Source organism: Anolis sagrei, chromosome 5, assembly GCF_037176765.1.
Source record: "Anolis sagrei isolate rAnoSag1 chromosome 5, rAnoSag1.mat, whole genome shotgun sequence".
NCBI classification, from domain to species: domain Eukaryota; kingdom Metazoa; phylum Chordata; class Lepidosauria; order Squamata; family Dactyloidae; genus Anolis; species Anolis sagrei.
In genome coordinates this window covers 90837508-90862248 of record NC_090025.1, presented here as the reverse complement: position 1 = coordinate 90862248, position 24741 = coordinate 90837508, and the positions used below count along the sequence as shown (strand labels likewise).

Here is a 24741-nt window from a genome sequence, read left to right as displayed (position 1 = left end):
ATCTCATTAGCTTGATTATGTGTGAATCAGGGTAGCCATATTTGGTTCAATTCCATCATTGGTGGAGTTCAGAATGCTCTTTGATTGTAGGTGAACTATACATCCCAGTAATAGTTCACCTTGCCGCATTTGCTCCCTTGCCTGGCCCGCTTTGGGTCCGGAGGAGTGCCTGAAGACCCCAGCGTGCACACCAAAAGTCGCCTCTTCTCCTGACTTTCTCTTCAGCCATTGGGACCAAGCGAGAGAGAGAGAGAGCCCCTCTGGCTGGAGGTATCTCCCACCTCCGCTCCCTCCTTTGTTTTTGCACCTACCTTCAGGAAAGGTGGGCATCTCCACCTCTGTCTCTCTCTCTCTCTCTCTTTCGGTCCCAATGGCTGAGGAGAAAGTCAGGAGAAGAGGTGACTTTTGGTGCACATGCCGGGGTCTTCAGGCACTCCTCCGGACCCAAAGCGGGCCAGGCAAGGGAGCAAATGCGGCAAGGTGAACTATTACTGGGATGTATAGTTCACCTACAATCAGAGAGCATTCTGAACTCCACCAATGATGGAATTGAACCAAATATGGCACACAGAACTCCCACGACAAACAGAAAATATATATCAATGATTGGTTGGGGGGAGGGGGGGCAAAATACTGTTTGCTTACCGTTGAAAATTACCTAGGGCCGCCTCTGGCACCACACCCCAGAGTCATACACGACTGGACTTAATGTCAGGGGAAAACCTTTACCTATAGAGAGCAAGCTAAGTTCTTGGACAATAGTGTACATGCCCAGTCCCATTTTCTTCTTCAGAATACAAAAGAATCCTACTCTTTTTTATTTGTTCATCTACACAAGGCTCTTTATTTAGCTTTGCCTCACTGAGGCCCTTTCTACACTACCATATAATCCAGATTATCAAATCAGATAATACAGATCATCTGCTTTGAACTGGATTATATGAGTCTACATTGCCAGATAATCCAGTTCAAAGCAGATAATCTGGTTTTTATATGGTAGTGTAGAAGGGACCTGAGCAGTGGCTCCACCCATTTAGCACAATATAGAGATTACAAGTTGGTGAAAAACTGTCTGTGTTTTGTGTTCCTTGTCATGCGGAGAGCCTATGAATTTATTACTGTCAGGGGCGGCTCAACCCATTACGCAAAGTAAGCATTGGCAGTATAGTTGATTTTGCCCAGGGGCGCTCTTGAGGCACTTTTGGGGAAAAATAGACCTTGACATATGCGAGTTGTAGTTACTGGGATGTATAGTTCACCTACAATCAAAGAGCATTATGAACTCCATCAATGATGGAATTGAACCAAATATGGCACACAGAACTCGCATGGGGGGGGGGGGGGTGCCAAAATACTGTTTGCTCACTGTTGCTTACCGTTGAAAATTACCTAGGGCCGCCTCTGATTACTGTATGTCAGTGGTTCTCAACCTGTGGGTCCCCAGGTGTTTTGGCCCATACTTCCTACTGAAGTACTAATAAGTTTATATTTGTTAAAATTGTTCTTCATTTTAATTATTGTATTGTTTTAAAGTGTTTTTGCACTACAAATAAGATATGTGCAGTGTGCAGAGGAATTCATTCATTATTTTTTCAAATTATAATCCGGCCCTCCAACAGTTTGAGGGACTGTGACCCGGCCATCTGTTTAAAAGGTTTGAGGACCCCTGGTCTATATATAATCAGTCCATGAACATTTGCATAGATCTGGTAGAGAATTCCAACATCTTGAGATCTATAGCTGGGCCACCATCAATAATATGGTAATATGTCATCAATAATATGGTAATCAAATTCTTATGTCTAAATATTTTATTATTTACTATAATTCCACAGAATATGGAATGAGACTCCATCTATACTTGAAGAACAGAGCCATACTCTCCACATCCTTTCCATCAGTCAAGGGGGATGCTAGGACTGATCATGTGGAGTTTGACATGTCCAGTGTCATATATGAATAAAGTTGACTGGTGATTCTTTGATCTGAGCAGATGTTGATTTAAAGGGGGAATCACACTAAATCATGTTCCAGTCAATTTCTGCTTTGAAATTAGGTTCCCATATCAGCTGAAGTCCCATAGCTGAGGCACATTTACTACCTAAAATATATAATAGAGGCATAACTTTTCATTTTGGTTGCTGCTTGAGTGAAATACTCCATATCATGTCACAGGATGGGTTCGTGCAATGATTTATAGTTTCCAAATCATGACCTCCCGGAACCGCTACAAGCTGGATAGCAAGTGTCCCAGAAGCAAAAAAAACCAAAAAAAAAAAAAAAAAAACCAGCAGAGTCCTTTCACAGCACAAAAATGCAACAGCCTGTCTATCAGCAGAGTCCAACTGCCAGCATCTGATCTCATGTACACACTGTTTAGTTAACTCGCAAATTCAGGTTTTCATTCAAAATATCCATAGGCTTTAATGTTCACCATCGCAATATATACAAATATACAATCGGGATTTACAGATCCTCATCCTTGTGCTTCAGATAGTCACATACAACATATTCACACCAAGTAACAGAAGAGAGAGAAAGATGGATTCTTTCATCCTTAGATAGCCACCTGCTGATAGGTCATCAGTAAGTGACACTGGCTGATGCAACCCTTTACAATAATGCACACATGGTTATGACTCAACCATTACCACATCCCCTTAGGACACTGGTTCTCGACCTGTGGATCTCCAAGTGTTTTGGCCTACAACTCCCAGAAATCCCAGCCAGTTTACCAGTGTTAGGATTTCTGGGAGTTGAAGGCCAAAACATCTGGGGACCCACAGATTGAGAACCACTGCCTTAGGATGTGACATTCACAGTCATACCCAGGTGTTATCCATATACCACCTGTTCAAAGAATAATAGAATCATAGAGTTGGAAGAGACCTCATGGGCCATCCAGTCCAGCCCCTTACCAAGAAGCAGGAAAATTGCATTCAAAACACCCCTGACAGATGGCCATCCAGCCTTTGTTTAAAAGCTTCCAAAGAAGGAGCCTCCACCACACTGCTGAACAGCTCTCACAGTCAGGAAGTTCTTCCTCATGTTCAGATGGAATCTCCTTTCTTGTAGTTTGAAGCCATTGTTCCGTGTCCTAGTCTCCAGGGCAGCAGAAAACAAGCTTGTTCCCTCTTTCCTATGACTTCCTCTCACATATTTATACATGGCTATCATGTTTCCTCTCAGCCTTCTCTTCTTCAGGCTAAACATGCTCTTTAAGCCACTCCTCATAAGGCTTGTTCTCTAGACCCTTGATCATTTTAGTCGCCCTCCTCTGGACACATTCCAGCTTGTCAATATCTCTCTTGAATTGTGGTGCCCAGAATTGGACACAATATTCCAGGTGTGGTCTAACCAAGGCAGAATAGAGGGGTAGCATGACTTCCCCGGATATAGACGCTATATTCCTATTGATGCAGGCCAAAATCCCATTGGCTTTTTTTGCTACCACATCACATTGTTGGCTCATGTTTAATGTGTTGTCCACGAGGACTCCAAGATCTTTTTCACACGTACTACTCTTGAGCCATGCATCCCCCATTCTGCATGTCATTTTTTCTGCCAAAGTGGAGTATCTTGCATTTGTCCCTGTTGAACTTCATTTTGTTAGTTTTGGTCCATCTCTCTAATCTGTTAAGATCGTTTTGAATTCTACTCCTGTCTTCTGGAGTATTGGCTACCCCTCCTAATTTGGTGACGTCTGCAGACTTGATGATCATGCCTTCTAATCCTTCGTCTAAGATGTTGAACAGGACCGGTCCCAGGACGGAACCCTGCGGCACTCCGCTCATCACTTCTTTCAAGGATGAAGAGGAAGCATTGGTGAGCACCCTCTGGTTTCGTCTGATTAACCCAGCAGTTCTCAACCTAGGGGTCGCGACCCCCAGAGGGGTCGATTGGCCATTTCTGAGGGGTCGCAACGCCACCTCCTTTGGCCCCGCCCCCTCCGCCTCCTTGCAATGGCTGCCGGGCCCCCGGGGGCAATGCAAGAGGGCCCATGCCCGGTGGGGAGGCGAATCTGGCGGCAAGAAGGAGGAAGAAGAGGAGGCCACGCCCCCACAGCAAGGCCTGTACCTCCATTTGGATGCACCGCCAGAAAACAATGGAGAGGAGAAAAGTCCTTTCTGCTGTTTCCCTGCCCTGCACTCTTCTCATTGCCCTTCGAGGCCTCCACTTCTGGTGGAAGCCTGGAAGAGCAGCGAGAGGAGAACGGGGCAGCAGCGGCAGGGAAGCCTGCCTTCGTCCCTCTCCTCTGGCCTCTTCCTCCTCTCCGTTTGGCCTCCCCAAACGGAAGAGGAGGAAGACCCCGGAGGAGAAGCAGGCAGGCAGGCCTCTGTGCTGCCTCCCTGCCCTGCGCTCCTCGCGCTGCCCTTCCAGGCCTCCACTTCTGTTGGAAGCCTGGAAAAGCAGCGATAGGAGCGCGGGGCGGCAGCAGCAGGGAAGCCTGCCTTCCTCCTCCTCCTCTGGCCTCTTCTTCCTCCTCCTCTCCGTTTGGCCTCTCCAAACGGAGAAGAGGTGGAGGAAGACCCTGGAGGGGAAGGAGGAGGGCAAATGCTGCTGCTGGCCTGTGCCGTTCTCCTCCTGCCTGCCATCGTCCTCCCCTGGGCTCTTCTTCCTCCTTCCTTCTGTTCTCTTCCAGCTGAGCCTTCAAATGGATAAGAGGAGTTCAGGAGAAACTTTCAGGATGCTCTTTGATGGCAGGTGACTCCAATCCTATTTTCCCTACTTCCCCCAAACCTCTCCAGTATTTTCTGTTGGTCATGGCAGTTCTCTATGCCAAGTTTGGTTCCATTCCATGTTGTTGGTGTTTGCTTTTTGACAGCAGGTGAACTATAATTCCAAGCAATTGCAACTCCCAAATGTCAGGGTCTGTTTTCCCCAAACCTTTCCAGTATTTTCTGTTGGTCATGGGAGTTCTGTATGCTAAATTTGGTTCAATTCTATTGTTGTTGGTGTTCAAAATGTTCTTTGATGGTAGTTGAACTATAACTCCAAGCAACTGCAACTCCCAAATGTCAGGGTCTATTTTTCCCAGACTCCACTAGTGTTCAAATTTGGGTATGTATTCCTGCCAAGTTTGGTCCAGGTCTGTAGTTGTTTGGGTTTGCTCTCCGGATGTAGGTGAACCACATATCCCCAAAATCACTGTCAATTCCTCCCAAACCCCTCCTGTATTTTCTGTTGGTCATGGGGGTTCTCTGTTCCAAGTTTGGTCCAGGTCTGTAATTCGTGGGGGTCTCAGTGGTATGTGGAAATCAGATCTGAATCAGTTGAAGGTATTGCAAATCACATCATCTGTTGTCCATACTCCCCCAAGCATATAGTTTTTGTGATGAATCACTGTGCTTTAAGTATGTTCAATTTGTAACAATAAAAATACATCCTGCGCATCAGATAGTTACATTACAATTACTCATAACAGTAGTAAAAGTAGCAACAAAAATAATTTTATGTTTGGGGGTCACCACAACATGAGGAACTGTATTTAGTGGTCACGGCATTAGAAAGGTTGAGAACCACTGGCTTTAACCAGTTACAGATCCACCTAACCGTAGTTTTGCCTAGCCCACATTGGACTAGTTTGTTTGCCAGAAGGTCATGGGGGACCTTGTCCAAAAGCTTACTGAAGTCTAGGTATGGCATTCCCCGCATCTACCCAGCTTTATCAAACAGTATTTTATTCTATGATTACAAATGCTTTGCCACTTCTATGTAACATGTCATGGTCCATGTTTAGATGTAAGGAATCTGATGTTCCTTCTGAAGTTGTTTCAGTCTAGGATCACACTTACAATCCATCCATAGCAAAGTGGACAGACAAAGATCTTCTACGAAAAGCTCCACACAAGGAGAAAAGAAGGGGCCTCTCAGCTGGAATTGCTCTTTTCCTTTTCTAAATGAGGACCAGATTGAGTTACATGTCTGCTTCTCAAACTGCTTTCTTAAAAGGTGGAGATGTTAAATTTTCTGAAGAGGATCAGGTTAAGATATCCAAATAACCCTTTAAAATTGCCCTGGCTCCAATCAAGTTTCTGAGGTCTGTTACTATTAGCAATCACTTCAAACATTATTTTTGGACTGCATTTGATCCCTCCGAGCTGTGTTCCCAGTTTTGTGATCTTCTGAGAAGCACTCGTAAAGGCAATATATCAATTAGCCGAAGGAACAGGCAAAGTCAAATATGTTGGCTGAAAACACAGCTGAAAGCACTCTGAAGAGAAAGGTAATTATGTGTTGAAACTATGTAGGCTTGCCAGGATGAAGAAAAAACTGGCAAGGCTAAGCTGAAAAGAATATCGAAGGCCAAATGCTTTTTATTTATTTTTGACTGGTAGTACTGTGGACAAAAACACAAGGAAAAACAGTGTCTGAAGGATGTTTGCTTCTCATTTTAGAATATACATTTTAGCTGGTGCTGCTAAAAATAGGAGAAATGATGGCTGGAATTCACTGGAGTTGTGGCTGTTTCATACTCATGATTCCTATGTATTCATAGTTTAAGGCAATCAGATGCACTGTAGGAATAGTTCCACTACAAGCATACCGCTAAAGAATTTACAAGCATTTTTATAGAGAAAACACAGTAAAACCTTTTGAATTTCCCGCCCACCCCTCTCCGCCCGCCTTCGCGCTGATTGGTTGACAGCTCGAACAGCTGGGAGGAGGCTTGGCGGCCCGCCTTGCTTTGGGCCAATCAGCGAGTTCCTCCACCTCTGGAGGGCCAATCGGCGCGCTTCTCTCGCTTCCGAGGATGGACGAATCAGAAGAGAGAAGGCGGGACAACCATGAACAATGGGGGGAAATGATGGGATTACAGGTAGCCAGCTGGTTGGAATGTGAGGCTTTGTTTTGGCTGGCAAGGTGCGATATTCACAAACAAAGGCTTTCCTGTCCTTGATGGGTTTTGGTGAGGGAAACAAACAGGATCAGGGCAGGGGACCTCGGGGGGATCAACCCTGCCCTTTGTAAATCGATCATAATATCCGTTGTCCATATAAACTTCCTTATCTCGCCAGACCGACTCAGAAAACGAGAAAAGGAAATCATAAATGGCTACTGTTCATGCCGATGAGTGAATCAAAAGGAAGTTTCAAGGGAGGCAGGGATTCTCCCTCGAGCATTGCAACAGTCCTTGGTCACTTCTTTATGGGGCAAAAGTCAAAGGGAAAGGCAGGAAATGGACGACATTTCATGCATTATTCTCTTATACAAAGTTCATAAAGGAAAACCCCATTCCCACCTCACATTATAATCATTTTATTAAAATAGTTGACTTTTTATTAAAAGAACTTGAAATCCCATGTTCCTGGGGAAAGTTCGCGGAGACGGTGGTGGCTTGCAGTCCAAATCAAGCCGCAGAGAGTCATTTCTCCCAATAGAAGTCAGCAGATGGGCGCTGAGTTGATTAACAACAAGATCCATCGTTCGGTCCTTGGGGAACCATAATTCCCTCCCAAGGACTGGGTCTCCTGCCCAGCCCCCTTCCCAAGGTCTCCTGGAGGCATCCACAGCAAGTCCCCGGCTGCGGGACTAGGCAGGAACGAACGGCAACGAAGAGAAATGGACTGCTTGTGCAGAGCCGGCGGAGTTTGGCAACCAGCTGATTTCTGTCAAAATTTATTCTTTAAAACAAATCAATTATTTCCTGGGCGTAGGGATCCAAAGTGAGAAAAGCGAGATAGCAGTTTAGTTAGGAATCGGGTATAGAAAAATATGAAATTGAAACAGGGCCGATCCACCATTTTGAGATTTTAGCGGATACGGGGGTCCAATAGGAAGGTTTCCGTATCCGCAGTTTTAACTGATGCAGATTTGGCCTCCCCGGGATGCCCAGAAGGCATCCCAGGTGGGCCCGCGGCTGCCCGGAGCCCGGAAAGAAGTTTATTTCAAGTTTGGGTTAGTTTGAGGCAGGGGAGGATACAAAGTATCAAGAGGAAAAGTTAAAAGTTGCAAAATTGAAGTGCCTCTATTAAGGATTGGTTACAAAGTCAGGGCTAGAGGGAAAGTAACAGAGGCTGAGTGCATTTTTGGTTGGAGCTGCCTGTTGGGTCACATTACATCGGTTTCTTTCCAATATTTGCTACCAGGAACTGCGGAACTCTCCGCTGCAGTGCAGACCAAATATTGGCCGGGGGCTCTCGGCACCACCCACAGGTTGCACTTGTGATGCAGGTGGGAGCGAGAGAAGGGCCTGTCCGGAAGATTGAAGAGGTCGCATGGGTTCATAGACGGAGATGGGGTCACACAGGTAGGCAGGTCCCAAACCGTTCAGGGCTTTGTAGGTCAAAGCCTGCACCTTAATTGGGCCCAGAAAATAAATGGCAGCCAGTAGGAGCTCCTTAAACAGGAGGGTTGACCGCTCTCTGTAATTCGCTCCTGTTAATAATCTGGCTGCCGCCTGTTGGACCATTTGGAATTTCCAAGCCGTCTTCAAGGGTAGCCCCATGTATATATCAGGAGTAGGCACTGACCCTTTTGGGATCCAAACGTTTGCTGTTTTTCCTTCACTTTCTGCCTCTGAAAGAGAAGAAGAAGGGAAGGAAAGGGCAGGTAGAGGACTTGGGGAGAACTCCCTCCATCCTGGCCCACCCACCCCGCTCCAGCCCGCCATGCAGCCCCCAAGTTAGAATGTTTGCCCATGCGTGGTTTAAGGGATACATAGGTACATAGGTACTAAGAAAATTCCCCAATTCCCACTTACCAGATAGCATCCACTGTGAACAATGACGGTCTGTTTCCTGTCAATCAGGAGGAAACTCATAGCTGGAAAGAAAATGTATTCAATAAAAATTATTTAAAAAAAAAATCAGGAGGAAACTGACTGACAGTCCCACCTGATCATTGGCCCAAGGGGGATTTCAACAGGGACCCTACGTCCTCCTGTAACAGCAAAGATCACTCACAGGAAGAGAAGGAAACATCAGTCAGCTCTTTCCACATCAACAGGGGAACATTGAGCACAGTGGCTCCAACCCAGTAAGTGGAGAGTTCAGGATGGAAGTCTCTACCTACATAATTACAATGGTTATGAATACTCCTACTATTATGAATGTTGCCATAATAGTAGGAGTATTCATGGCAGTACTTCAAAGGTACCTGGAAAAGTCTAGTCTCTTTTATGTATTCTGTCCTCTATCAGTACTCAAGCAATAAGGTAAAGGTAAAGGTAGTCCCCTGACATTAAGTCCAGTCATGTCTGACTCTGGGGTGTGGTGCTCATCTCCATTTCTAAGCCGAAGAGCCAGCGTTGTCCGTAGACACCTCCAAGGTCATGTGGCCGGCATGACTGCATGGAGCGCCGTTACTCTCCCGCTTGATCTACTCACATTTGCATGTTTTCGAACTGCTAGGTTGGCAGAAGCTAGGGCTGACAGCGGAAGCTTACGCCGCTCCCCGGAATCGAACCTGCGACCTTTCGATCAACAAGCTCAGCAGCTCAGTGCTTTAACCCACTGCGCCACTGGGGGCTCCGGGGACACAAGCAATAGCACCTTCTAAATGATTAATTACTACACCATATACAAACTTGATCTTCCACATTTGGGACATACTTCATTGCAAGGTTATGAATCTTTGTGTTAAATATTTAAGCAAATTAATAGAGGTTTTAGAAGATAAATTGATTGGCCCTAACTGTAGTAAACTAATTGAACCAAATGTTGACTGATACTAAACATGTAGGAAAGTCATACTACTCTAGCTGGGACTAACAATAGAATTCAGACTTAAGTGTGTATAATTCTGGACTTATAGTACAAAATCCATTTTCACAGGGAATATGTTGCAAGCCTCCTGTGAATACTTGAAACTGTAGATAATAATGAACCTTTTATATTGGTTATACCTTGGACAGAAGCACATCATAAAATTCCACTGCAGGACATAAAAAGGCCCACAAACACTTAAAGAAAGGGATATTTTTGGGAGTGCAGGTAAGTGAAAACCTAGTTATAAAATCTGTGAGTAAAAAGATCATACTATATATACAAGATTGTAAAACAATGCATAGAAGATTTTCAATATGGATTTATTGACAATCATCCTCAAAACAGTTTTGGAAGATAAGTCATTGCACCCATCATCATCACTATTTCCATTTTATTGTTGGGAAACAAGAGTGAAAGAGGTAATAAATTATGGAGAAACCAATTAATGTAAGTGAAAAAGGCAGCCCAGATAGTCTTTTTGTTCATTTCTTTTGAAAAATCAGAAAACAGCTTAACAAGACAATAATCCTAGGAAATAACAATATTACACATTTCAAAAGAGCATAGGATAAGTCTCAAAATAAAGAATGGTTAAGGACAGCCAAAATAAACTGCACATCGGCACACTGAATATATTGTATACTTGACACATCACTGAAGAGATGTCATTTCAAAGGGTGAGCACCATCAGTGGGGAGGTCTATCACCATGTTGCCACCAAGAGAATTCTGCAGGATATGGCATGAACAAAGTGGCGTTCCCTGAATATTATAGTAGTTTGTTGGCTCCCAACAATGGTGGGACTCATGGTGCCTTCAAGATGTTTTTTGATGGCAACTCCCAACATTCCTCCACATTTACTATGTTGACTAGGCTTCTGGGAGGTCTAACCAGACGCAGAGCCTTTACAGCAGTGGCATCATCACTCTGGAATACTCTGCCACCTGAAGTCTGTGCCTTGCGGGACTTATCAGCTTTCCGCAGGGCATGTAAGACATACCTGTTTCAACAGGCCTTTGATTTTTGATATTGCTGTTTTTAAATTGTTTTAAATTGTTTTTAAATTGTGTTAGATTATAGCCATTCTTGTAAGCCGTTCCGAGCCCCAGGGGAGTGGCAGCATATAAGTTTGAATAATAAATAAATAAATAAACATGTGGAAGGGTACATAGTTCTCACACCAAGATGACCAGTGTGCTCCAGATGACCAGCACATTCAAGGAAGAGATGGAGATACATCTGAACTTTAAAATATTGTTTGACTGCTGTCATCCTTGCTGGACTGGTGCGGAGCTTTGGCATAGAGTGCTACTGGTATGCAGATGATACCCAGCTACTCTTGCGTCTCGAACCTGGAACAACTGCGATTCCTGAGAACTTTAAGCTGTGTTTGGAAGCAGTGATGAGTTGGCTACAAGCAAGCAGTCTAAAAGTCAATCCTGCAAAAACTGAGATACTCTGGCCCGGCCAGCCGCCAGAATTAACCCAGTCTCCGCCGGATTTCGATGGGGAAGCTCTGGTTCCATCTGCCACTGTTAAAAGGCTTGGGGTTGTGTTGGACTCATCGCTGACGATGGAGGCCCAGATCACTGCCATAAGTAAGCAGGCCTTGTTTCATCTTCGCCAGGCAAGGAAATTGGCATCCTACCTTTCGGTAGAAGCATTGGCAACGGTAATCCACGCAACAGTCACCACTAGGTTGGACTATTGCAACGCCTTATAAACTGGCCTTCTGAAGTCAACGACCCAGAAGATTCGGATGGTCCAAAATGCGGCAGCCAGGCTGCTAGCGGGATCATCTATAAGATCCCATATTACACCGATTCTGCAACAACTGCATTGGCTACCAATAGAACATCAGATCTCTTACAAGATACTGATCCTGACATTTAGAGCTCAAAATGGCCAAGAACCTTTATATCTTAGGGACTGCCTCATTCCTTTTCCCCATCAGTGGTCACCTCGATCCACCCAGGAAAATCTATACATACCGGGTCCTAGGGAGGCACATTTGGAAGCTACAAGGCACAGAGCTTTTTCGACCTATGCTCCAATTCTGTGGAACTCTTTGCCTCCATACATTAGAGCAATGTCGGAGTTGCGACCTTTTGCAAAGGCGCTCAAGACTTGGCTGTTTGGTTGTGCATTTAAGTAACCGGATCAAATGTTGCCATAGTCACTGCTGAATGTTTTTATGTTGAATGTTTTTATGTTAAATGTTTTTATATTGAATGTTTTATATTGTGTATAAGCTGTTTTAAATTGTAAGTCACTCGGAGCACCTTGGTGGAGAGCGACTAATTAAGAAATAAAGTGATGATGATGATGATGATGATGATGATGATGATCCTCATCACTGGTTTGGCTGGCTAGAAATAATAAGATCATGGTCCTAGAACATCTGGAAAAGCACACGTTACTCATCAATGATCCTGATGTACTGATTCACTTGAGTGAAAAGTGGACATAGGAAAACAATTTTCTGCATCAACGTATGATGTGGTTCAGCATATTACTAGTGGTCTCTTTGTGTATAGCAGCTGAATAGTAATTCAGCTGCTATACACAAAGAGACCACCAGTAATATGCTGAACCACATCATACGTTGATGCAGAAAATTGTTTTCCTATGTCAGCTTTTTTGGAGTCACACATGATTGACATGTGAGTGTTTTCATGGAGCGGGTCAATGCATGGGTTAAGAGCCTTTTAAATGAAATGCTGAACAGCAAGGCATCTTGTACACCCAAACAATGACTTTCTGCAAGTCCTACATCTCTAATAAACCAGTCCCAGATGCTTAATTTTTTCCTCCAAGTTGTTTACATTTAGAACATCCATACCCAAAGAAAGGAAAGGAAAATCGTGCTCTTTTAAAGCCTCAAATAGTTCTAAACAATCTCCCCATGAAAAGAAAGATCAGTCTGAATGTGTATTTTGCTCTTATTTAGGTACCATGTAACATATTGTACTTAACTGATTTATTTACTTTGTGCTGAATCATTTAAGATGCACCAAGAGAAGTACTGCTGGGGCTTTCAACTATATTATTCAAGGTTAATTTGGTGTTACTACCTCTGGTGATAGCTGAGTTGAGCAGCTGGATATTTTATCTGTTACCCAAAAGATCCTTCCCTACCTTACAAAAAGAAGAGAGGGAGAAAGCAAACTTGAACCAAAACCAACTCATCAATGCTCCAGGCCAACTGTGAGATAGGTGACCTGATGATAAACAGCTCAAGGCAATTCTCAGCAACACATTGTAAAAAAAATCGTAAGCTGTGCAATTGTAAATCAGAATAGTTGCCCAACATTTAGAGTCAGGTTCAGGGAGTATCACTCTACATATACTGTTGAAATCACAGACACCTTAAAGGACCAGACTCAAAAGTGGCTTCATAACATAGTTTATTAAAACAAAGGAAAAATGATGCAGAGGCACTTAAATGCAGTGCCACTGGCCAAAACTCAAGAAACAAACCAGACCTGGTCAAAAAAAGGTTAACAGAAATATAATCCAGATTAACTGGATAAAAAAGAAACAAATCAAACAAAGCACTCTGTGGCAAAACAAAAAGACATAGTACACAACTGGTTAACACAAAAAGGAGGAGCCACAGGAAGAGAGGCGTCGTCAGCCAAAGGGTCGAAGAAGGAGAAATCCGAAACAGTGCTACTCCAGTGTCCACAGAAGCAGCGTCTTTAGCCAAACCGGTCCAGGGCCAAGAAGGGAGAAGTCCACATTCACGAGAAGCCAATCCGGGTCATTAACACTCAAATGATCAGGAGATCCAAACTGCAGATCTAACGCCAAACACGAAATAAGGGAGTAGCAAGCCTACAAGAATCTTTTTCAATACACAGCACCCAACACATGAACGCTCATCAACACCTTGCCTTCTGCAAGGACCCATCACCCCTGAACCCACTTTTATTTACCAATCATCATCAGAAGATGAACTGACCACTGCCCCATCATTATCACCCGCAGCTGCTCCCAGCTCTTCACATGAATTCCCTTGTCTTTCCCTCCAATTCCTCATTCTCCTGTCAAGACTTAGATCCCCCCAAGACTCAGTTGGATCCCCTGATTGCCAATCTTCACCCGCAGAGAACCCCATAAAGGCATCACTAGATGTTGGCTCCTCACAAACAGTTTGCACTTCTCTTATCTTAGTCCAATCCATGATGTCTCCTTCTTCTCCTTCACTCATTGTCCCATCATCCCCAGAGAATCCCTCAAACGACTCCTCATCTGTAGGATCTGTTCTGGTATGGCTGTACCAGGAGCTCCAACTTTATTTGCTTTGTATTAAATGTTTGCTTGCAGCCCTGGGTTTCAGGGTCTCTGCAGATAGGTGGCTTCCTTTGGTTGCAGTCATAGGGCAAGTCACCTGTCCATCATCGTTAAGTTTTGGTTCCACCCCTTGCTCAGGGCAATTGGGAAGGGAAGGGAGCCATTTTTTAGTTAGTCTCAGCAAGGAAAGTTAATGTACAGGATGTGTGCAACCTTCCCCTGTACAAAAGCTTCAACCCTTCAAACTTTCCAGAGGAAAACAGTCTTAAGAGCTTCAAGACTTTCCGGGGGGAAACAGTCTTAAGAGTCTTAAGATTTCCAGGAAAACAGCCCTCCAGCTGGAGAATATCTCCAGGAAAACAGAACTCCAGCTGGAGAATATCTAAGCCCTTACTAGTAGGTCCACTCGGTGCTTCGAGATGCAGTTCGACCCGGTAGCGGAGCCCACATCAGTAAGGGTTAGATTACAGTCAGCCTGGGAGAAGTTAAAAAGGGGATTTTCCATTTAAAGTAAAGAAGAAGTTATTGAAGACAGTTGCCTGTCCTTCATGGGCAAGATTAGGAAGTCACCAGTTGCATAACGCTTGGAAGCATTTGTTTAGCTTTATTGAAGACAAGAGAAGTTTCTGTTTGATTGTTCATTAATAAATAACTTTATTATACTTCACAAGCCATCTAAAGATCATTTGTGGTGGAAAACCTCTGAGAACTTCTCTTTGGGCCCCCTGGCTTCCCCCTGGGCAAAGGTTGCACATCCTGTTCCAAAGGAAATTCTTTACAGGCCCAGCACGCGACAGAACAGGTGCTGTAAATATGTCCTTTTCCTCTGCTGCTCATCATCAGATTCCTGCTCCCAAGTAACCCTTTTTCCCCTTCTGGCACCCAGATTACTGTTTGTAACATCACTCATTGACCCATCATCCCCAAAGAATCCTTCAAATGAGTCCTCATTTGTAGGAGCTGTAAGTGTTTCCCGGATCCTCTTTCTCTGCTGCTCAACATCAGATTCCTGCTCCCAAGTAACCCTTTTCCCCCTTCTGGCACCCATACTACTGATTGTAATGTTACTCACAGGCTCTATTACAACATCTTGCTACGTGAACATAGCTAGATGTAGCATGGTAACTCCCTGAAAAGGACCCCAGAAAAGGCCTGAGGATATCTATCACTCTACATCTACAGTAGCTATAGGAACATAGCTGGAAAGAAAAATTTACCCAGCTCTAATTAAGGTACTTATGGAGTCCTGGCACATAGAAATGACAGACCAGTAGACTCGGGGGGTGGGGAGAGAGAAAAATCGCACACCACCAGCACTACCTTAATGGAGGCCGAGTAAGTTTTTCTTTTTTAAAGGGCTTCTTTTGGGGTTTTGAAGGAGGAGGTGGTTACCCTCTTGGTTTTCCGAACTTCCGGAGCCCAGAAAACCGAGATGAAGAGCTTTTTATCTTTGTAAAAATAATGCAATGGAAGGGAGCTTCGACATTTATTTTGAGGAAGCGGATATCAGAAATTCACTTGCCCCTCTTTGGATCTCCAGTCCTGTCCACACACAATCAAGGCCCTGGTAATTTGAAAAAAGCTGAGTGCAGCACGCATTGGATACAAGGCCCCACTGAAAGGTTCACATTGACTTTTGTAAACATCGGCTTGCTTACCATCTTATTCTAAATATATACCTACTTCATTTATTTCTAAAAATGTCCCCGATCAATAGAAGGTTATAAAGACCTGGTTGGATGCCAGATAGCAATACATCTGATAGTGTATTGTTTTTAAATTCCCAATTGCTAGCTATTGATATAGAAAGGTGTTCTGAAAGAGATTAATAATAATTTTCTCTGTTCAATGGAGCATCTTGAATTGCTGCAATATTTAATTCAGATCTAGAAGCACATCTGAATTGGGTATTGTAAAACCAAGGCAGAGAGAATTACTTATCCAAGGTCATAGTAAATTAAACTCAGTCCTAGTTAGAGAATGCCATTAAACTTTTTAAAATATAGGTATATGGTTTCTCTAATTTCTTCTGAGAGATAGTGTCATAACCAAGAATTCATCTACCATCTCAACAGAGATATTTGTATACATATATGTGAACTCATTCTCTTCCAAATATAGAGTTAATAAATTCTGTATAAATAATTCTTCTTGATGCTTGCATTTCACCCTATTTTTAATATTTAGAATATGAGAATGTGGAAGGGATGCCTGGCTGGAGGGCTGGGCAAGGTAAAAGCCCCTCCGGCACATGGCCGGCCCTGAGACCACACTAATCCCATTGAGGCTTTAACACGGACTGCTCCAGTATTCCGAAGTGAGCAGAATTTTGGAAAATGTAGTTTTGGGTGGGGCCTTTTAAATTCTCTACCACAGGAGTCCTCATTCTGGGAAACTACCATTTCCCAGAATTCTGTCCACTTCAGAATACTGGAACTGTCTGCACTAAAGCTGTCTTGTTCCTCCTCCTCCTTGAATGTTTTGGTGGGGGAAAACCCATGTTCATTCTCTAAAGGGGATAAAGGGGGATTGTTGTTAGTTGAATCAATCCTGTGAGGTAGGCAAAGTCAAGAGGCAGTAACTCTAAAGTTTACATAGTAGGTTCTCCATATTATTATTTGAAACATAAAAAGATTAGTACAGCACAAACAAGGTCACTCTGCTGGCTGTTGCATTGGATCACACATTGGATACTTCCCAAGAGTCTAGGACTGTGTGATGTAGCAGCAAATAATGAGTGCAGATTTCAGTAGGGTGGCCTTTTGCAGCTGACAGATGGTAATTTTGTCAGCACTGATTGTGTTCAAGTGTCTTTAGGCACTTCACCCAGTATGCCGATCACCACTGGAACCACCTTTACTGGCTTATGTCAAAGTCTTTGCAGTTTGATCTTTAAAACCTTCTATTGTGTCAGCTTTTCAAGTTTTTCTCTTCAATCCTGCTGTCGCCTGGGATTGCAACATTGATCCATACCTGGTTTTTTAACATGATCGTGAGATAAGTAGTATTGTGTTTCAAAACTCTGTCAGTCTGAATTCGGAAGTCCCAGAGTAGTTTGACATGTTCATGTAACCTTTTCAGGCTTGTGATTCCACCAGTTCTTTGTCGCAGGCAGATGGTATTTGTGGCACAAGTTCCAATGAATCATCGGAGCAACAGTGTTATGCCTCTGCTTGTAGTCTGGCTGCGCAATCTTCTTGGAGCAGCTGAGGATCTATTGTTTCATCTGCTTCCTTGCAGAGTCTACACTTGGGATCTGTTGTCGACTTTTAAATTCTGGCTTTGATGGCATTGGTTCTAATGGCTTGTTCTTGGGCTGCCAGAATCAGGTCCTCGGTCTCCTTTTTCAAGGTTCCATTTGTGAGCCACAGCCATGTTTTTTCTTTGTCAATTTTGCTCTCAATTTTCCCCAGGAACTGTTTATGGAGAGCCTTCTTTTGCCAGTTTTCTCTTCTGCTCTGCATTGTGTTTTTACAGTATTCCCTCTTTGTCTTTTGTACTTTAAGCAGTTTTCTACTTTTGACTTCCCTCAATGATCTTCCCTTGGCTGCCTTTCACATAATCTGCCAGTGCATGTTTCTCTTCTTCTACCGTTTGTTTCACTTGCAGAAGACCTCTGCTTCCTGATTTTCTGGGCAGGTAAAGTCTGTCGACATCACTATGCAGGTGTAATGAGTAGTGGATTGTCATCAGTTTTCTTGTTTTTCTGTCCAGATATCCAACTCTGCTTGTGTCCACAATTAAAGCAGTGTATCTGATGACGGGGATGGCCCAGGTGTTGATAGCCATGATTGTATTTCCGCCATTTGATTTGCTCTTCAAAACCTTTCTGACTCTTTGGACATATTCTTTGCTGACCACATTTTTCACTTGCCCATGCTTGATATTCTCCAACTGTAGTATGCCCAGATATTTATAAGCTTCAGGCTGATTGCATTATTGGTTTGTCCATTCAGCATCTCTATGCCATTGCTGTGAGTAATTTTCCATTATTATTATCATTATCATCATCATCATCACTATTATTATTCTGACATAAAAACACAGTATGACACAGCAAATGAGATATATATATCACAAGTCGAACACTTCCCAAGCATTTAGGACTGTGTGATGTATTTTTGAATGATGCGCACAGATCCAAGTAAGGTGGCAGATCGTGATTTTGTCAATGTTTATTGTTTTCAAATGCTGGCTGAGATCTTTTGGCACAACACCCAGTGTGCTGATTACTACTAGGACCACCTGTACTGGTTTATGCCAGAGCCTTTGAAGTTCGATTTTGAGGTCTTGATAACAACTGAGTTTTTCCTGTTATTTTTCGTCAATGCAATTGTCTCCTGGTATGGCAACATAAACAATCCAAACTTTTTTCTTTTCCATAACCATGATGCAGACATGCAGATGTATTATACTCCAAAACTTTGTCAGTCTGGATTCGAAAGTCCCTCAGTATTTTTGCATGTTCATTTTCCACTACTTTTGCAGGTTTATGATCTCACCAGTTCTTTACTACTAGCAGGTGGTACTAGTAGCAAGTTCCAATGGGTTGTTTGGGCCACATAATTGTGCCTCTGTTTGTAGTCCATATGTGTGATTTTCTTGCAGCAGCTGAGGATATGATCAATGGTTTCATCAGCTTCCTTGCACAGCCTGCATTTTGGGTCATCAGCTGATTTTTCGATCCTGGCCTTAATTGCATTTGTTCTGATTGCTTGTTCCTGGGCTCCAAAAATCAGGCCTTCTGTCTCCTTCTTCGGTGTTCCATTATTATTTCAAAGACTGGATGCACATATGATGGGGTGCTTTGACTGTGCTTTTTCTATCTGACAGAAGGGGGTTGGACTGGATGGCCCCTGAGAACTTCCAGTGAAATAGTATTGTTAAATTTATGTTGGTTAAAATTCCCTTAAAAATCAGTGGATATGCAAATCTTTCTTAACCTTATGGGGAATGATGCCCTGTTTATGTTGTATCATTGAAAATAGAAATTCAAGAAGATAGATCTTGTAGGTTTTTTTAAAATGTTGTTCATAAAAACTGTTAAACATTCACAAAAATCAGTGGATGTGTGAAACGTTCTGAAACTTGGGGGGACAGTGGTAAAAGTGTTCTACAATTGTAGAAAGTTTCATCTTGATATCTGTAAAAACAAAGGAGAGAGGAGCCCTGGAATCTTTTTCATTTGTGCAATTACATAACAAAATAGTAAGGAGAAAATCATTACATTGTAGTAGTTTTGATACGAATTCCTTACAATATTTTAGAAACATTTTAGAAACTATTTTCTGCACCACCCCGCCCCCATGTAATAATATTGAAACATTTTTTCTTGTTTTTCATTAACCGCACACCTCTAATACTTACCAAGTATGTGTGCTTTGTTTATTTTCTTTCACAGCCTAATTTAGGAGGAGTGATTTATGTCGGCTCAGCAGCACCCACTGGATCTGCTTTACAGAAGTATTTTGCCCATTCATCTTACCACTTCAGTCTCCTGGCCCAAGCATCTCTTTATGCCCATTAACTTTCCCTGGCATCTCACAGAGGATCAATGAATAGAACTGGGTTACTTTCAACGCACTCTGCGGCAAAAATAGTTTGGTGATTCATTGCTCCAGGAAAAGGCAGCTTGGATCTTCAGAGCCACATTCAGTTTGATTTCTCTGTAAATCTGTGTGTGTCAGAAGGCAGCTTGAATTACTTCTCTCAGCAGTGAATTTATCATTACTATTAGGAATTGATAACAACTGATACAACTATTGATGCAAAATATAAGGCCAGAACTAGATACATCTTAGCATCCTAGTGATTTCTTTGAGGCTTTAACAGTACCTTTGGTTCACAGTTCCAACCGTAAATATAATTAATTCACACATGTGATTAACATAAAACTGCATGATTCTTAGGCCTGCAATTCTACACCGTGAGGCCACAATGCAGTTAATCACATTTATTGTGTGTAGAATCACAGCTTTTAAGAGACATCTTAATGCAAACTCTCATGATGGGAATGCACTAAGTAGAGGAAGATGGAGAAGCAAGTCTATCTGGCTGAACATAACGGAACTTCTCTCTGTGTCAGGATTGCCATGTTGGCTTGTAGGATGTGCTATACAGCTGATGATGCTAGGAAGAAGGGTTGTTTCTCATTCACAGCTTGGGATAATGTGCAGATAAATGGAGGAGGAAAACAGAGCCTTGAGCTGCCAAGGTCATTCCTGTGAAAAACCTGGTACAATAATAATAATAATAATAATAATAATAATAATAATAATCTTTATACCCCGCTCCATCACCCCCAGGGGGACTCAGGGCGGCTTACATTAGGCCACGCCCATCAATACAACAAACACAATTGTAGAGAAATGTTTATTATAGAGTGTTTATTATACTGTATTTAAACTGTATTTAGGTTTTACATTAGTTGCTATGGCCTAACTGTGAGGGATAGGTTGCCATGGTAACACAGCCTCAGAGGAGGTGGGCGGAGTTTAAGGAATAAAAGGTTTGAAAGTGTCAGTTAATTTCCAGTCAGGCGGAAGAGACCCTGAGGAGAAGAGCAGAGCCAGTTAAGGCTCTGGGAAATAGCAGTCAAGAAAGGACTCTGGGAAAAGTAGTTCAGTCCGGTGGATGAGACCCGGGGAAGAGGAGAGTCAGTTAGGGCTCTGTGGTTGTGAAGCTGTGAGAATTCAGCAGTTCTTAGAATTTGTGAATATTTCTTCAGCAAGAGAGCTGAAGGTGTTACCTTGTTAGATTGCTTAGGTTAAAGAATCTAACAGAGGGGGTTTTAAGGATCGCCAGTAAGGAAAGACTGGTGATCAGTGGTTTGTTCCGAGTATAGGGCAAACAGTGTGGACATTCACAATAGGGAACTCTGAAATAGTATAAGCACTTCACTAAAGAAGGAGTTTGTAGATTTGTAACATTCAGAAGCCTGAAAGTATCTCAAACCAGCCATTTTGTAACATCAAGCCTTGTGCCAAGTTCAAACTCTCAAAACTGCAACAATTACGTTCTGTTAACAATAAAACTTGTTCTCTTTTTATTTCAAACCTGCCTCCTCCATTGCTTTTATGCTTGGTGCATTCCACACTACCAAAATCACCTCACAACACAACTAAGGATAAACAGAGACATAAACCAGCGTCTCTAAACATATTGGTGGCAGCTTAATTAACATTGTAAGAGGTTCCTCACAGAATATTGGTGACATTAAAGAAGATTAATACTTCCTCACATAATTTTTGGTGGCATCTAGTGGGATTAGCGCTTCTTCACAACAATATTACACAAAAACATAACAAAACCAGAAAATAAAATACAAAAATGCAAAACCAATATAATAGACAACACAGCAATATAAAATCAAACAATTAAAACACAAGATAATTTCCCTGGGCGGGGCCAAATTCAAGGATAAATTTTAAAATTTTAAACACTGGGCAGTGCAAAATTGTCAGGAAGGGGGATCCGAGGATGAGGAAGGATTCAATTGCACGAACAGTAAAATAAAGTGCTTCTGAGGTCATTTTATGCAGAGTTTGGTCAGGGAGTGTCTTACATTCAATCATTGAAGGCACATTGGAATAACCAGGTTGTCAGGTTCCTCCTGAAGATTGCCAGCATGGGGGCTTGCCTAATATCTCTGGGAAGTGAATTCCAGAGCCAGGGGGCCACCACAGAGAAGGCCCTCTCTCTGTCCCCACAAGTCATGCTTGCGATGAGGGCGGGAGCGAGAGAAGGGCCTCTCCAGAAGATCAAAGAGGTCGTGAGGGTTTGTAGACGGAAATGCAGTCGTGCAGGTAGGCGGGTCCCAAACAAGGTATGGTCGCAGCTAGCGCATGAGCTTTAATTGTGCGAAGGCCATCCCAGCCACTGCCGATGCCTGAGCTTCAAGTGTCAACGCTGAGTCTAGGAGGACACCCAAGCTGTGGACCTGTGATTTCAGGGGGAGTGCAACCCCGTCAAGCAAAGGTTGCCACCCTATACCTTGATCCAACCTACGATTGACCTCTGTCTTGTCAGGATTGATCCTCATCTTATTCATCCTCATCCAGACCGTCACAGCGGTCAGGCACTCGTCCAGCACAAGAGAGAAGGGAGACTACGACCTGGAAATGATGTTGTTTAGTGTTGTTGGCAAATGAGAGAAAATCCCCTGAAAACATTGGAACTGTGTTGCGCTTTAAGTATATTATGTAGCTGAAAAATTTTCAGTTCTGACAATTGTCTGCTGTGATCAGCTCTGTTCCCTGAAGAAAGCTAGCTGAACCTACGGAAAGCTTTCTTTCTAAAATGAGGTTTGTCAGTACATTACACTTTGCCTAAGTATTAGCTTGATGTGACAGATGCAGTCTTTAATAGATGATTACACACTATTTTCCTTCCTAAAGCCACCAACAGGATCTTGATGAAAACTGGTTTAACACAAACTTAAGATATTTTTTCATCTTGATTTTGTCTACATCAGAAGCCAGAATTGGGATATTCTAGTATATTACAGGTGGATAAACTCACTACTTCATCACAAATGGATATGAATTCACGATGCGTTATGGCTAATCCGTGGGGTCCCAGCAGAGGACTCCACACCCTGCATCACCTAACTTAGTTGGATCCCCATCCCACAGGGTAAGCGTTGCTGCCTGACTTCCCCCCATTGCCGGTATGATGGTGTATACTGCTTGCTCTCCCCTTTCACCACAGAGCCCCGTCGGAAGTCCCTGTGCATCGTGTAATGGGCTCCATGTCAAAAGTGGAGAGCAAGCAGCATACGATGGGCAAATCAGTCTACGGTCGTCAGTCTCAAAATAAATTCAAGATGGCACTAGTGTGGTATGGTGGTCTGAGTATTGAGCGAAGACCTTGTGAGATAAGGGTTAATTAAATTCCTCCTCAACCACTGTAACCCACTTGGTGACCTCAGCTTTGTGCAATGGCAATGACAACTGCTCTCTGAACAAGCAAATCTCATGACAGATTAGCCTTAGTGTCACCATAAATCAATAGTGGCTTGAAGCACACAACATAATCACATTCACAACAGACTCTATCACTGAACATTGGCTCTGAGTTCTGCAAGGCCTTATTGGAGAAGGACATCTTGAAGGTCACCCGTTCATTGTTGCCAAAATGGCAACAATGCCAATATAAATCTCACCTAGCTTTCTGGAAGTGCAAATAGTTCTTCCTGAGATGTCACATTGTATTTTTTTTTAAAAAAACTTTATAATTTTTACTGATTTTTGTATGTATTTTAATCTATATTTGGTTTCATTTTTACAAACTGTCTTGAATCCTAGTATTAAGGAATCAACAAGATATAAATGATCATCTACGACAATGCATGTTTTTTAATTCCTTAGTCAACATAATAAACACACGTGTTTCAGTTGTTAGAGATGGCTTGATCCCCATTCTCAGCCTCTGGTGTGTTTCATCATCTTTTACATTATTTGATCCTGCTTCATCGTAATTACATTAAAATTATTTTGAAGTTGTGGTTTTCCATATTTTGTAGTGTATGTCTAATATCAAAGGTATTGAAATTAAATCCATGCTAATTTACTGTCTTATAATCTCTTTTTGCCCTAATAAGCTAGTTTGTGTTTTATTTCAATTATCTTCATTAAACCACGGAAAAACTGATCTATGAAATGAATGGTCCTAAATTTGTTCAGTGTTGCATGCTAGCCAGTTTTTATTTATTCATTTTATTTATTTACGGCATTTTTACCCCGCCCTTCTCAACCCGGGGGGGGGGGGGGACTCAGAGTGGCTAACAAAGGCAGCAATTCGATGCCACAAATCAATAACAAGTATAAAACCATAAATACATACAGAGTTAAAACAACAGCAATTAATTATAACCAAATTATCATAACAGTCATTAAAACAATACTCAGTCCACAAACCCATTAATAGAGCAATAAAACCGTATCCTCATATATATCGTCTTGCCAATCCATTTCCAGACAAAGTGCTGCTTTATGTTTATTGTCTGAAAGTCTGGTCCCAAAACCAAGATTTTAATTTCTTCCTGAACAAGGGATGGGGTCAATCGTATTTCATTTGGAAGCACGTTCCACAGGCGGGGGGCTACAGCCAAGAAAGCCCTGTCTCTCGTCCCCGCCAGCCACATTGGCGATGTTGGTGGGAGCAAGAGCAGGGCCTCCCTCATTAAGTCTTTTATTGGGAAAGACAATTAATTATTCACAAGGTTAAAAGGAAGTGGAACATCCCACATTCCACCTTAATCTTTGAGGTAGCCAAGAAAAATAACTAAGCCAAAGCTTATATAATAATGGAGGATTCTGTGTTTCTGTATAAATAAAGTGTTTGGTCAGGCAGCAGTCCTGTAGTATAGGTAAAGGTTTCCCCCTATCATTAAGTCCAGTCGTGTCCGACTCTGGGGGTTGGTGCTCATCTCCATTTCTAGGCCAAAGAACGGCATTGTCCGTAGACACCTCCAAAGTCATGTGGCCAGCAGGTAAGACACTGTTTATTCAGGCTGATCAGCATGAGGTGAACAGACAGCACTTTTGTAAGTGCATCCACAGACTGCTGCGCCCCTCCTCGGCTTTTTGCAAACCTTTATACCATCATGTAAACAAGAATATTTTTGTACTTTGACCTTTATTCTTCCTGTCCCATCAACCTCTTGATGGAAAGTACCTTCTCGCACCTGCAAACTTTGCGCTTAGCCACAAACCAACTTCCTATGTAAGCTCAC

General features: G+C 42.8%; 2 protein-coding genes across 2 annotated transcripts in view; both read left to right on the top strand.

Moving 5' to 3' along the window:
* LMNTD1 (lamin tail domain containing 1) overlaps positions 1-21169 on the top strand; it is a 66785-nt gene extending 45616 nt beyond the window's left edge. The window contains exon 7 of the mRNA XM_060778259.2: positions 19408-21169. Coding sequence (XP_060634242.1) covers positions 19408-19533 — 126 coding nt within the window. The 3' untranslated portion in view covers positions 19534-21169. The remainder of the gene's footprint in view (positions 1-19407) is intronic.
* CDC123 (cell division cycle 123) overlaps positions 4211-24741 on the top strand; it is a 350374-nt gene continuing 329843 nt past the window's right edge. The window contains exon 1 of the mRNA XM_067468869.1: positions 4211-4216. The gene's annotated coding sequence lies outside the window, so the exon portion shown is untranslated. The remainder of the gene's footprint in view (positions 4217-24741) is intronic.